This window comes from Mastigoproctus giganteus, chromosome 7 (genome assembly GCF_048544385.1).
Source record: "Mastigoproctus giganteus isolate SK-2022 chromosome 7, ASM4854438v1, whole genome shotgun sequence".
NCBI classification, from domain to species: domain Eukaryota; kingdom Metazoa; phylum Arthropoda; class Arachnida; order Uropygi; family Thelyphonidae; genus Mastigoproctus; species Mastigoproctus giganteus.
This window is the reverse complement of record NC_143581.1, coordinates 137165976-137181866: the sequence shown is the minus strand read 5'-3', so window position 1 is coordinate 137181866 and position 15891 is coordinate 137165976. Positions and strand designations below refer to the sequence as shown.

The 15891-nt window shown below is 36.5% G+C and overlaps 1 protein-coding gene across 3 annotated transcripts in view; it reads right to left on the bottom strand.

The window, feature by feature from the left end:
- Positions 1-1526: 1526 nt before the first annotated feature.
- The window catches only part of LOC150083218 (uncharacterized), a 637655-nt gene continuing 623290 nt past the window's right edge, over positions 1527-15891 (bottom strand). For all 3 annotated transcript variants that reach the window (XM_090377919.1, XM_090377920.1, XM_090377921.1), the window contains exon 16: positions 1527-2204. In XM_090377919.1, the coding sequence (XP_090234045.1) occupies positions 1543-2204 (662 nt within the window). In that variant the 3' untranslated portion in view covers positions 1527-1542. The remainder of the gene's footprint in view (positions 2205-15891) is intronic.

The following is a 15891-nucleotide window of genomic DNA, read 5'->3' as shown; positions in this document are numbered from 1 at the left end:
ACATTCAATCCAGTATGGCTCCAGTGGGAAGTGATATGTCAGAAGACGAAAATCGGAAGCACACCATCCTGACTGCATAACAGTGACTGTAAAGTTCCCCACTGGTCAGATGGTCTGGGGATGCATAAGAAGCAAAGGGATGGGGCGAATTAAGTTTATTAACGGAACGGTGAATTCAAAAACCTACACTGCTATCTTGGAGGAGTGCCTGAAACCCGCTATTAGGGATCACCACACAGACGTCCAAAACTGCATTTTTCAACAGGACTCAAACACTTTGCCACACAGCAAAATTAGTAAGTTTTATACTATTTAGATTTAATGATGAGTTTGTTTTATTGTCTCACAAAACTTAAAACATATTACATCAATGTATTCCCTCGTTTTTCTCCCTTAAGGTGCAATCATACCTCAGAAAAGATGGCATTACTGTGTTGGATTGGCCTGGTTTGAACAGTCAGATTTGAACCCTATTGAATATTGCTGGTACATAATGTCATATAAAATTGCTCAGAAGAAGCCAACAAGTAAGATTCAGCTGGAGCAGAGCATTGTAAGGGTGTGGTACCACGAAATTGGGCAACCGTATATCCATAAATTGATTAACTCTATGCCAGATTGTTGCAAGGCTGTAATTGCGGCTCGAGGAGGAACAACAAAATATCGAGGACTTGTTTGTTATTTGGTTTTTAGGAGCATTAGCAACTAAGGCCATATTGCTCCGGGATATGCAGTGGTCATTCCCTGACCTTTCCACATCCTCCGTATTTGGTGGTGACTGGCTCGAACTCCGGTCTAATCAAGAAGCGTGTGCTACTCACTGCTGCTCCTTCCCACCTGGCTATGGAGGTGCCGATCAAGGACTTATTTTGCTGATTTACAGTACATAATACTATTACATTAACTTGTCATTTCAGTTTGTACATGTAGATGCAATAAAATGTATGTTTGGTTGTCATGATTGCTCATATTTCCATTAATTACGCATTTGGCAATTAGGTATATCAAGTGGAGTCTTTTTATTGGAGTTCATTCACAGAGATACATACCCCATCTAACAAATGCATTTCAAACATGTCTGCTACCCACAATGCAGCGCAAAACACAATATTTGCAAAATTCACAAGTGATGCATTGTGGGTTGCAGGCATGTTCAAAATGTTTTTGTCAACCACTGTATACCCCCTCCCCCCAAATGAAATAGCTGCTGACTAGCATGTCACTTAAGAGAGTTTGGTTCAACCAGTGGCCAACGTTTTTTAGACTACATAAATATATCAATTAAAAACAATCCCCTATGAATCAGCCAAAGTGTAAATCCCCAAAATAATGACTTCCAACAATGCACATCCTGTCATGAACTGTCAAATACTGTCATGTTTTTTTTTTTTTTTTTTACTGTTTACATTTAAATATTCTGATAATTAATGTATCTTGTGGTCATTAACTAATGTGGTCATTCATAATGTAGTTGCTTTAATCACCTAGATTCACAGAAGAAATGAGAATAAAATTTCAAATTAATAACTATGATGCATTTGCCTATGTAGAATAGTCTAGTCGGTTCCATGAAAGAAGTCCTACATCACTGTATGATTTAAAATCTGTATCTGCAAATGAAAATAATTCAAAATCGTCATGCATATTGGTCAAATTAGGCATAAGAGGATCACAATCACTGTATGTTGGTTGAATGTAACTTGATGTTGCACTTAATGTAATAGGAGCTGTCACTGCTGGTAGTATCATATCATCAAGCCAACTAGAAAATTCATAATCCATATCTATTACATTATTTGGGTCTTCCACAGTATGAGCCACTGAAATAGATGAATGAGAAGATAAAGAATGATTTCCATGAAAGGAATCACTTTCACAGTTTATTAAATCCAAACTTGCTGTTTCAGTTTCGTTCAAAGGATGGAAATCAAATCCCAAACCATTATCAGCAGTATTACTTGTTTCATGTAGCACAGATGATGGAGAAGTCATAATCATGCTGTCATGTGTCAAAGGAAAAGTGGAATCAGGAAAACAATCAGGGCCTGTAGTTGAATTCTGAGATTCAACAGCTGGTAAAGATGATATATAAGGCATAGTAATTGAGCCGGTCTTCTGTGTCTCAGTGGTTGTTGTAGCAGTGGAAGTGGTGGTGGCAGTAGTAATAGAAGGATGACATTTGCATGCTGTACCGGGTGGAAGTTCTGTAAATAAAACACATTATGAAATTAGGGACCATTCCAATAACAAAATGAATATCATAATTTATGATTATATATTTTGATGAAGATATACATTATTCTTATAGTGAGGAAAAATATTCTAGATGATTTGGCTCCCCATCCAAACTTTGATTAAAAAAAAAAAAAAAAAAAAAACCACAGTTCAGCATTCTAGTTCATATGGAGAAATGTGAACTAAAATTTTACCACTATAAAAGTCATTTTGAAAAATTATTCATTGGTAAACAGTACTTGATATACAAGAACAAAAAATAATATTAGTCTCAATGAAAACAAAAATGCATTACTCATGAGACAAGGTTTCTAAATGCCTCTAGAATTGCTATTTAAAAAGATACATGTCATTAGACTTTGAAAGATAAAAACACAGTTATTCTTATAACTAAATAAAATTGGTGACAAAATGTCAAATCTGCTCTGGGATGCTATTTTCAAGACAAGCTAATACAAAGAGGAAAAGATAAAATTAAGATTGAGGTGTATAATGTATGCACAGTTAACATTCTGTGATTTAAAAATTTTAAACTGATGACTTACTAATTTTAAAATCTTTAAAAAGAAATTATTTTGGGCCACCTACATTACCTTAAACTTTGAGAGAAAACTGAAGGCAACAAATATTGAAGTATATAAATAACTTACCAATCTAAATGACAAAATCTGCACATAAGAAAGAAAAATCTACAAATTCCTTTCTCCATGAAAACAAAAAAAAAAAAAGTAAACAAAAACTTTTTTTGGAATAGGCAAATACTGCTACACCTGGATTATCATAGTATCCAGACCAGGAAGGTATTACTCGCTGATGAAACCTTTCATCTTAAATGACATCTCTAGCAAATGAGCTATAGTAGCAGCAATGTCTCCATTTCTTATTAGTTGAAATGTTGCTATCTACTTTCCCAATTTCATCCGTATGGCCTTTCTTGCTAATCAGGCTTAATGTCCAAGTTTGCAAATGATACAAAGTTTTGCAGGGTTATTAATGACAGGAAAAATAGTACGCTACTGCAACTAGATCTAGATAAGTTTGGCAAATGGGCTGAGAAGTGGCAAATGAAGTTTAAAATTGACAAATGCAAAGTACTGTATATGGGAAGCAGTAATGCAAGAGAAACTGTGTGGTTACTACACTCAGGGAAGTGGAGAGTGAAAAAGATCTTGGGGTAATTGTGCCATCAGATATGAAGCAGACCAGGTGATGGAGTCTTGTCAATGACATATAGCAATTTTGCTAGCAGGGACAAGGAGGTGATTATCCTGTTGTACAAGGCAATGGTCAGGCCACACCTTGAATATGGTGTACAGGTCTGGAGGTCTCATTTTAGGAAGGATGTAGAGTTGCTAGAATGAGTACAAAGAAGAGCAACAAGATTGGTGAAGCGGAAGAAAGGAGTGCTCTTACCAAGATTGCAGTGCCTGGAGACTAGGCAGATGCAAGGTGATCTGATTGAGGTGTATAAGGCCTTGAACAGGTTGAGCAAGCACAATGCTGATGGGAGCATAGATTCAAACTGAGGAAAAACAGTTGTAGTAGAATAGATGTGCAGAAATTTGCCTTTAGCCAGCAGGTAGTTGATGGCTGGAATAGACTTCCATCACTTGTGGAAATTGATAGTTTGAATAAATTTAAGGCTGAGCTGGACAAGTATTTGGAATGAATAGATGAATGAAATGGGAGGGTTTTTTTTTTTTTTTGGCTGATGCTGATCTTTCTTGCATCGTATGCCCCTGCTAATGCTATAATAACAAAACAGATACATTAATCACCGAAAATAAAAAATGTTAAATTTATAAAAACACCATTGATACTCAAGTATAATATAAGACATTTTGGCCATTTTCAAAATCATATAGTATGGGATCACTTTATATATGGGGAAAAATTTATGTTAATAACTTAAAATAATTTTTTAATGCTACCGAGAAAAGTCCATATTGTTCCCAGTTCTTTATAGAATGAGTGCAATATATAGATTACTGAAAATATGGTTGATCCTACTTTTTGCTGCAGGACTGAATCCAGGTGACAGCATTCTATTTCTCAACTTTTATATCAGCATTTGGAAATTGATAATGAAGTTCACCTGTTTAAGTGGAAGTTCAGTTGATATTACAGGTAATATCAACTGAACAACCAGTATACAACCAGTTTTATTAAAATTATTTCATAAAAAGCGAAAGTTTGGCTAAAATAGATCAAAAATGAGTGGCATATGAAGCTGGCTTTAGCTTCCTCTGAGCAATATTTCACAAATAGTATTCAGACAAGGAAGGTACTACTGGCTGATGAAACCTTTCATCTTAGCAAAATGAGCTCTAGTAGCAAGCAATGTCACCTTCATTTCTTACTGGATGAAATGTTGCTATCTACTTTCCCAATATCATCACTATGGTCTTTATTGCAACAGGTATCACAGAATTATCATAGAAGAAGCATTAAGGGGGAACAAAGGACTTAAATTAACAGTCATGACAGTAATACAGAAAGATAGATGATACTGAATCTGAAGAATAGTGATAGTGTACTTATAAATAGCAAAGAAGACATAATTCAAGTAGCAGAAGACTACTATAAAGAAATTGTTGTTGTTTGTTATTTGGTTTTTAGGAGCAATAGCAACTAAGGCCATATTGCTCCGGGAATATGCGGTGGTCATTTCCTGACCTTTCCGCATCCTCCGTATTTGGTGGTGACGGGCTCGAACCCCGGTCTAATCAAGAAGCATGTGCTACGCACTGCTGCTCCTTCCCACCTGGCTGCGGAGGTGCTTAAGGAACAAGGGAATGATGCCAGCAATGGGGAAGGTAGATCTAAAATTAGCAACACAAATACAACATGCCCGAAATATCCTTCTTGATAAGGTAGAACATGCATTGAAGAAAATGAAGAACCAAAACACCCCAGGTGAAGATGAAGCAAGTTGTTAAATTATGAGGAAGAGACATGACACAGAAACTGGCAAGACTCTTCACAAAATACATTAGGAAAGACATGACCCCTAAGGAGTGGAATAATGCAATCATAATTTTTCTGCATAAGAAAGGAGACAAATCAGAAAGGAAATTATAGACCAATTAGCTTGTTATCCCACATCTACAAGTTGTTCACATGGGTCATCACCAAAAGATTAGAAAGAATACTTGATGAAGATCAACTGAAAGAGTAAGCTGGCTTCAGGACAGGATTCCCAAATATGGATCACCTTCACGTAATATCACAGCTAATGGAGAAAGCAAATGAATATAAGACACCATTATGCCTGGCATTTGTGGATTATGAACAGGCAGTTGACTCCATATGGCATAAGGCAATGTTCCAGGCACTGGAAAGACATAGACACCCCATACATTATGATTTTGAAGAAAATATATCAGAATGCTATCTCCTTTACTAAACTAGACAAAGACAGTAGCAAATTTAAAATTGAGAAAGGAGTTCAACAAGGAGACACAATATCTCCGAAGTTGTTTACTGATGCCCTTGAGAAAGCTTTTAAAAGATTGGACTGGTTGCAGAATGGAGTCAATGTGAATGGAGAGTACCTAAACCATTTACAATTTTCAGTTGACATTGTGATCATAAGCCACAATCCCAAAGAAAATCTTTATCAATAAAGAAAAAGGAAAACCTTAATCAATTATGCAGAGTTAGAAAGGACTTCAAACTAAAAATAAATATGGCTAAAACAAAAGGAATGATGAACAAGTAAGTATGCCACAGAGAGGGATATAATCGTTGAAGGAGTAGAAATTGAAAAGGTGGATTCATATACTTATCTGGAACAAGTAATTAGCCGTAACAATGATAAATGGCTGGAAGTCGAGAAGAATAAATTTGGATGGATAACATTCAGGAAATATATTCACATACTGAGGAGCAATATCCCAATTTGTCTGAAATGTAAAATAATGAACTAATGTACCCCCAACCATGACTTATGGAAGTGAAACTTGGGCACTCACCAAAAGAATGGAAGAGAAGCTGAAAACTGCTCACTGAAGAATGGAACGAATTATATTAGGAATCAGGCTGTTGGATAAGAAGAGAAACACACATGGATTAGGCAGCAAACACAAGTAAAGGACTAAACTAAAGACCTGAAGTGGACTTGGGAAGGACACACAGCTCGAAGACATGATGACAGATGGAATAAGAACATAACAGAATGGTACTCAAGAGGAGCTACAAGAAAACATAGAAGATGGACAGATGAAATTCAAGAGTTTGTGGGTAGTAAATGGATGGCCATTACACAAAACAGAAGGAACTGGAAAGCTGCTGGAGAAGCCTTCATCCTGCAGTAAATTGAAAATGACTGATGATGAAGATGACGATGTTATTATAGCATCATCACGACACAGTTTCTGTGTCATGATGATGATGACACAGAAACTGTGTCATCATCATCAGTCATGTTGCTAACAATGCATCAAACACATGATTTTATTAAAATGGCGCTTTTCTGGACTCTGGACAGACCATTAATGAAGAAAGCAGCTGAGAATGCTGCAAGTGGTGTTTTGCAAGCTGAGAAATGATATACTGATTTCTTTTTCCAACACTGATCAAGAGGAAGTTATTATAGAGATCTTCATCATTAAAGTATCATTCCTGAAAACTGAGATAAATGATAAGTGTTCTTCCCAGGAATGTATGACATATCTAAGGTGAACTCTTGGAACTTCCACTTCTTGCAAAAAAACACTTCAGTATTCTTTAATTTTTTATCCTTCATATCAGATATGAAGTTCAGGCTTATGATCATATTTAATTATAATATTATGTCTTCTCAGCAAATGTCTGATTTGCTTCAGTGGAAATACAATTGATAAAACTTTGTGTTTGATTGCAGAGTAAGATTTTTTGGTTTGGGATAATTTCCTGCTGGCATATATGCTAAAGGGCAAACCCTCCTTGATATTCTTGTTAAATGACAACACTTATGGCCATATCTGAAACATGAAATGATAGGAAAAATGGTCTACCTATCTCAGGATATTTCAGAATGGTTGTGTTAGACTTTCTAACACACCTGTTCTGAAACTTTCTAACTATGTAGTCTTCAAAGGCATGCTACCGAATTCTACATAAAGTTTTGCTTATGTGAGAGATCAGATAGGGTCTATCACATCCCAGCATGTCACATTATGCTTTCATTAAGTCGCATTATGCTGGAAAAAAACTTCCTGTAGAAGTTTACCTGCTCAGGAAACTTCTTACTTCCTTAATATTTCTTGGTGGTTTGGCCTCACAGATACCATCAGCATTTTTTGGCATGGAATGAATACCATCCATATTTATGACATGTCTAGGCTAACCACACTACTTTATCAGCGTGAAGCTCACACTTTGAAAACCTAAGAGTAGAGTTGAGTATCAGACCTTAGCCTTACAGACCATCCAAGACCTTGTTCACGAGAGCTTAAACTTAAAACTTGCTGAGTTGTACATCCTTGTGGAATTCTGCAAATGTGGTAATGTCATGTTGCTAACAAAGAGTACTATTTGTCCTCTGGTCACAATGGCATTTGAAAGCATCCTGAATTCAAGTATAATTCTGAGCACAGTTTGGCACTCTGAACACAGTGCAACAAATCTTCTACATTATTAAATGGGAAACTGATTGGTACTGTGAATTTATCCACAGCCCTGTGGTCTAAAACAATCAAAAATCTAAACAATTTGGCTTCACCACAACAGTTAATAGAATTTTCTAACTCAATGTAGAAGGCATTATCCTTATATAGGTGTATCTCAAGAAATATTTAGAAGGTTATCTTTGTATATGATTATGCTTGCTTTGTTTGGGTTTTTTTTTAGCAGATCAACAACTAAGGCTATAATGTGTCAAAGCCAAATTGTATAAAAGATAACAGTTGAAGAATTCAGAGACCAAACAAATTAGGTCACTATGTCCAAATGCATAACAATAAATATATGTAAGTAGGTAAAAAATGGTAAATTTAAAATAGACTAAAAAAATGGTTTAAGGATTTTAAATAGCTAAAAAATGGCTAACACATGGTCATTGTTGTAAAAATCTGACAGAGTGTATAATGCTCAGTAATTATACACTCTGTCAGAGTGTATAATTACTGAACAAATGGGGGATGTGTTGGATGCACCACACTGGGGGGTGCTATCAACATCTCAACATAAATAAACTAGGCCCTTTAACCCCTTTTGCATCCGGGTCCACAAGTATCTTTGCACGGCCCTGGTAAAAAGTAATATATAAAAGAAACATGTTGGTGTCTATAATGTGGACACAGATAAAATATGTCATATGGTTAAAAAGCAGTCACACAGGAGAGTCATCTGCCCTCCACAGGAATGAACGCAAGAACAACTTCCTCTCTCTGCAGTTCCTGTGCAGACCAGACTGCCAGTGTTTGATTACAGGCTTTATCTGATACAGCTTGTTTGTGATATGCCATGCCAATATTGTTGCCACTGGGAGAGTAATCTGCTGCGTATTACCTGCATGTGTCTGTATAGGGGACTAACCGTTACAGTTGTTCTGGAGTTGGGGTGATTTGTCTGCAGCGTCAGCCAGTCTGCAGCATTACCAGATCCCAATGTGGTTTGGGATTGAGCAGAATTGGATGTGAAATGAAGATTCTGAAAGAGAGTGTAATGTCTGCTGGATAATTGTGGATTTTAATATTATTCATTTGATAATTGTGAATTTTAATATAGCCTAAAGCTATTCGATCACATACAACTCTGCTGAATATATGCTGCATTCGTCGGGAATATTTCGGATATAGTTATATATGTTATCTGGGAAGATGGCAGCCGATCTGATGGATGACTCTGATCTTGAGCCATCAGTGAAGACAGGTAAGAAGTGAGAGTATTCAGCTTGGTGGGCAGCATGGAGTTGTTGGTAGACAGAATTTGGAGTGGTGGCCTTTCTATAATTTTTAATGGAGAATTAGCATGATGGTATTTGGGCATGCCAGGGTGGTGGCGGTGATTGCCTTGATGACTCGGCCACATAGTCTACAGTGGTGGTCAATTCTGTTAGTAAAGAAACAGTAGAGGTTTTCTGTTATAGAGGCTTTCCCAATAGGACTCAAAACAGATGCCCACTTGAGGTTGTCTGGCAGGGATTTTGGTTTAAAGGTGTACTGAAATGCCAATTATTTTTGTTGAAGGAACAAGGATGGTTTGGTTGTTTTGACATATAGAATCTGGACAGAGGATGTTGGGAATGCTCCAGTAGCAATGCAAATGGCCTGATGGCCATTCCATCTCTTCACATTCCACCATTGGGTCAAGTCATTGAAGTTGCCATTGCTCTTTCTAGATGATGCATACAGTTGGGACCATAATCTAATTTAGAATGAACGGGTGCACGATAAAGTTGAAGTAACATGCAACAATTTGGACCATACTGTCTGGAGGATATAGCCAGTAACATGTACAGGCCCTTTGTACACTTTATTTGAAATTGATGGATGTGATGTAAAAATGTCAACCTTCTATGAAATATAACACCCAGGAATTTTGTTATAGGCACTACTGGGATTGGGTTTTGTCCGAGCTTTAGGTTTGGTTCAGGGTGAAGGTTTAGCTTCTAACAAAAGTAGATGCAAACTTGCTGATTCTGGGACAAAAACCTGAACCCATTTGTCATAGAATTAACTTTGATAGCAAAAAGCATTACATTTGGACTGATCATTGAGGAACTCTCTCCTCTTGGCAAAATGGCTGAGAGAGAGAGAGAGAGAGAGAGAGAGAGAGAGAGAGAGAGAGAGAGAGAGAGAGAGAGAGAGAGAGAGGGGGGGGGAAGTGGATTCTACATGAAATTGGAATGACCAGTTTGACAGAAAGTTTTTTTTATAAAAATGGTAATGTGTCCCCTAAGACCAAAGTTGTAAATATCTATTAAAATTCCAAATCTCCAAGCAATGTCATATGCTTTTTCAAAATCAAAGAAGACACCTGGCACTCACGTTTCAGGAAACATTATAGATAGATGTTTCCAGGTGGATTAAATAGTCAAGTATTGAAGTGTTTTTTCGGAAACCACATTGTGTGCTGGAAAAGGAGGTTGTTAGCTTCCAAATACCACACAAGTTTAGCATTGACTATTGCTCCAAGATTTGCATAAGCAGCTGTTTGGGATTATAAGGCGATAATTATTTGATATTTTTGGATCCTTGCCAGATTTAGGAAAGACAAGTACTTATGCCAGGAGTTCAGAAACTGCTCTTCAAGATAAATTCTGCTGTAGGGACAGAGATTCTGATTCTGACAAAAGATGTTTAATCATCTCATAATGCATATCATCTGTCCCAATGGCACTCATCTGGGATTGAAAGGGTGCCACTTTCAGTTCCCACTGTGTAAAAGGCTGATTATATGGTTCAGAGCCATTTGAGGATAGCTTTAATTGCTGTTTTACAGATTTTTGCTTCAGAACCAGAAATTCTGGAAGTGTAAGATGTTTTGGTAGACACTAGCAAATGTCTCCTCAACAATTTCTCCTCCACTTTTCTCTCAGTTATTACAAAATCATTTACACCTAATTCTGTTTTTACACGATAGATACGTTCCTGAAAAATACGTGTAAAAAAATTCGTGTAAAAAAAGACATTGTATTTATGGAAGAAAAGAAGATTGGTTCCGGATCTAAAAAAATCAGTGAAAATAATTAAAAAAAAAACCCATAAAAATATTCGTTTTAAGCTTATTATTTTATTTAAACAAAATACACATGTAATAATATGTAATTAAAATGTATTAAAATAAATTTGTATGCATATGAAATGAAAAAAAATTCTTCATGAACAAAAAAAAATCTGTTTTACACATAACAAGATTTTATTCATTTTCACTTTCTGATAATAAACGGCGCGTATGTTTGCGTACGACTGGAATATCACTGCCATCACTAGAAATGTTGTGGACATCGTCTTCTTCCTCTATTAATGAAATTCTTTCTGTGATCGCTTGAGCAAAATCAGCACGAGTCTCCTCTGGTGCTGATGTTTCACCGGTTTTACGAACGAATTCAGTTATTAATCATTGTGTTCGTGTTTTGGTTAGGCCGTTATATAATTCTCTGTAAGAGGCTGTCAACAACTTCAGTTCACGTTGAAACTTCCCAGCGCGTTCCTCATTAGGGTCATTTTTGACAAAATGATTACCTAATTTTCTGGCCAGTTCCAGACCTTCTTTTATTAAATATGCATTTAGAACAGGATCATTTTCTTCATTATCACTGCGTTCTGTGGGATAAGGAGTCCCAAGGACAACCTCTAATATTTCATCTTCGCTTAGGGCTTTGTCGGTTAACAATTCATCAATATCTTCAAACGATAGATCATCGAATCCTTCTCCACCAATTTTGTGTGCCATTGTAATGATGTTGGGAAATTCGGTCGTATTAGGGATGATGGGATCTTTGCTTTTTACACATTGTGGCCAAACCGCTTTCCAACACGCATTTAAAGTTGCTGGTTTTAATTCAGTTAACGCTAATCCAACTTGATTGATACAATCCATAATTGAGAATTTCTTCCACACATCAATGATTGTTAGTGTTTCATCATTCAGTTTGTCCAAAACGTGTTGGAATGTTCGTTTTACGTAGTATGTTTTAATTGTCGCAATTATACCTTGGTCTAGCGGTTGTATCAAAGATGTAGTATTAGGTGGCAAAAATAAAATTTGTACGTTTGGGTGTTCCAAGACAGGATGGCCGGGTGCATTGTCAAGAATCAGAAGAACTTTAAATTCGAGACCTTTCAAATTCATATAACGTCTGACTTCTGGGACGAAACATTTGTTGAACCATTCTGTAAAAATAGTAGTGGTCACCCAGGCCTTCTTGTTTGCCATCCAGTGAACAGGCAGTTTATTGATATCTACACCTTTCATTGAACGTGGGTTTAGGGCTCGATTTACCAGCAGTGGTTTCAACATACGATCTCCTGAAGCGTTGGAGGAAAATAATAAGGTCACGCGATCCTTAGCTACCTTAAAACCACCAGCAGTTTTCTGCGATTTGGCTACATACGTTCTGTTGCATTCGTTTCCAGAAGAAACCAGTTTCATCTGCATTCCACACTTGATCAGGAGTGTATCCTCCATCTTCAATAATTTTTGCAAGTTCCTGCTGGAATACTTTAGCAGCCGATTCATCTGCAGATGCAGTTTCACCTTTAATTTTTATATTATGAAGAGCATTCCTTTTAAGAAACCCTGCCATCCAACCTGTACTCGCAGAAAATTCATACTTTCTGTTTAACTGAGATGAAATGCTTGGCTCCTTTTCTTTAATCTGTCTGTAAATTCTTAGTGCTGTTTGCTTGATGGCATTTCCATCTACTGGTACTCTTTTTTGTGATGATCTTCTATCCATATTACCAGAGCCTTTTCCATTTTTTCCTTGACAATATCTCTTGTATATGATGATGAATTAACACTTACTTTTGTTCCAGAACATACCGACTTCCTAATTGCAGCTTCATTTTTCTTAATAGTTCTTACGGTAGCTTCATGTACACCAAAATGCTTTCCTACAGACGTAGCCCCTTGTCCAGTTGCAAGACGATCTAAAATTTGAATTTTAAGTTCCAAAGAAATCGTTTTCCTTTTCATTTTGGTAATAGGCGAATTATTCGACATTATATAAGGGCTACCGAAAAATATCTCAGTTATAATTAATAAAAAAAGGTATGAAAAATTTGTAAACTTACAATTTATTGACTATTGGCAAAATTAATAAATTTATATGTGCACAAATTTCACTAAAGATTCTTTCACTTTGAAATAGAGCTTACTACTACATGTCTTCTGAAGGTATAATGCACGAATACCGTAAATGTGCACCAAATTCAATAAAAACGTTGATGATTCATAGATACCTAGACGTACACATTGGTAAGCAAAAGCACGCGTTTCAAAACGCACACACTAGCTGTTATCCAATCTATTGGTGCGTGTAATATAGAAATGATACTAATATGCCACAAATAAAAAAAAAATTCTTACAATTTAGGCAAAAAAAATTCATAGAAATCGTGTTAAATCAAAATGACTCGTGTAAAAAGAGAATGAAATATTTATTTTGAATTCGTGTTAAATCAAATTCGTGTAAAAAAAGTTCGTGCAAAAACAGAATTAGGTGTAATCATTTAGCTCACTGCTACAGTTTGATAAGCTTCTGGACTCCACTTAGCATTAGTAGAGGTACATGATGCAAGAAAGCAAGCTTATACAGCATCAGCAAAAAAAAAAAAAAAAAAAAAAAAAAAATTTTTTTTTTTTTTTTTTTTTTTTTTTTTCGCTGATGCCTTCTCATTTCACTGATACATTCATTCCAAATGTTTGTCTAGTTCTGCCTTGAATTTCTTTAAGCTATCAACTTCCACGACAATAGATGGAAGTTTGTTCCAGCAATCAACTAATGCTGGCTAAAGGCAAACTTCCACACATCTATTCTACAACTGTCTTTCCCCAGTTTGAACCTATGCCCCCTCAGGTTTGTAATCTGAGCAAGATGAAGAATCCCATTAGCATTGAGCCTGCTCAATCAATTCAAGGCCTCATTCACCTCAATCAGATCGCCTTGCAGTTGCCTAGTCTCAAGAAGCTGCAATTTGCAGAATTTAAGCCTTTGTTACCTTCCCCAGTCTTGTTGCCCTTCTCTGTACTCTTTCTAGAAACTCTACATCCTTCCTAAAATGAGGCTTTCAGAGCTGTATGCAGTACTCAAGGTGGGACCTGACCACTGCCTTATACAAAGGGATAATCACTTCGTTATCTCTGCTCACAAAATTCCTGTATATCATTAAGAAGACCCCCATGACCTACATAGGCAGCTTGTCTGCATTGATCAGAAAACTTTATATCTGACTGCAAAATTATCCCCCCCCCCCCGATCTCTCTCATTCTCCACAACCTGAGTGTAACACCACATAGTTGGTACATTTCTCTGGGGTTAATGCTACCCATATGCAATACTTTGCATTGTCAATGTTAAACTTCACTTGCCACTTCTCAGCACATCTATCCAACTTTTCCAGATCCTATTGCAGCAGCATACTGTCATTACTGTTAATAACGACCCTGCCAACATTTGCATCATCTGCAAACTTGGACATTAAGCTTGATATACCTTCATAAATATTATTGACAAATATACAAAACAACAATGGGCACAACACCTAACCCTGAGGGACACCACTAATAACATTAGTCCATGTAGAGCAGTATCCATTATCCATTGATTACCACTCTCTGTCTCTTCTCTCACTCAACCATCCTTTTATCCATTGTAGCAACTTGCCCTTAATGTCATACTGCTCCAGTTTGTACAGTAGTCTTCCCTGTGCAACAGTATCAAAAGCTTTCCTGAAATCCAAGTATATGATATCAAAATTATTTTTTTCATCCAGTTCCTTTGTGACCACATCATAGTATCCCATCAAATCAGTCAGACAACACTACCCCTTGACAAACCCATGCTGTGTCTAAATTATTATTGCTGTCTTGTCTAGATTATCCTGTAATGCTTCTTTAACCAGTGACTCCATTATTTTCCCCTGGAACAGAAGTCAAACTAATGGTCTGTAATTACTTGTATCATTCTTTGATCCTCCTTTGTGAATTGGAGATATATTTGCACATCTCCAAGTCCGTGTGAACTACCCGCAAGTCCAAGGATACTCTCCTAATTATGGCTAAGGGTTTTCTTACTTCCTCTGCCACCTCCTTTAATATAACTACCTCAGATACTTTTCTATGTTTAATTTCAACAATTTCTCCTCTATTTTGCTCTCAGTTATTACAAAATCATTTAACTCCCTGTTAGAGTTTGATAAACATCTGGCCCTCTCCTCCTTGAATAACTCCTCATGTGTGAATGTAGATGAAAAATACTCTTTAAGTTCGGCAGCTATCGTGAGAATGATCATCCACAGTAAAACTGTTGATATCAAGAGGACCAATCTGATTCATCTCCTTCCTTTTAGAGTTTATATAAGTAAAGATGTCTTTGCTGTTTTTATTTGCATCCTTTGTGAAAGATTTTTTATAATCTGCCTTCACTTGCCTAACCTGCTTTGTGACTTGATTACAGACTAGCTTATATCTACCATAGGCTTCTGTGTTGCCTGACACTTTATGTGCATCCCATGCATTTTTCTTCTCTGCCATGAATATTATTAGTTCATCTGACATCCCTTTGGGCCTAAACCTAGAGCAGTATTTCTTAGTTGGAACAAAAAGTCTAGTAGCTTCCAAAATCAATTCCTTGAATGCTTCCCATTTAGAATTTGCTGTTGGTAACATCATTAGTTGGTCCCACTGTATAGAATCTAAAAAATCTCTGAGACCACTGTAGTCGTCACCTTTACAAAAACTAAAACCCTTCCCTATACCTCTGATGGTAGTTACATCTTTAAGTAAATCCACATCAGTACACTGTGATCACTGCCACCTAGTGGTTCATTCATCTGTAAATTATTGATGCATGAATTCTTCCCTACAGACTTTGTGAATGTAGATACAAAATATTCATTCAGTTTGTAAGCTACCTCAGCAGGATCATCAACAATTGAACCATCGATATCAAGTGGACAAATCTGATTCATACCCTTCCTTCTAGAGTTTACATAAGTAAAGAAG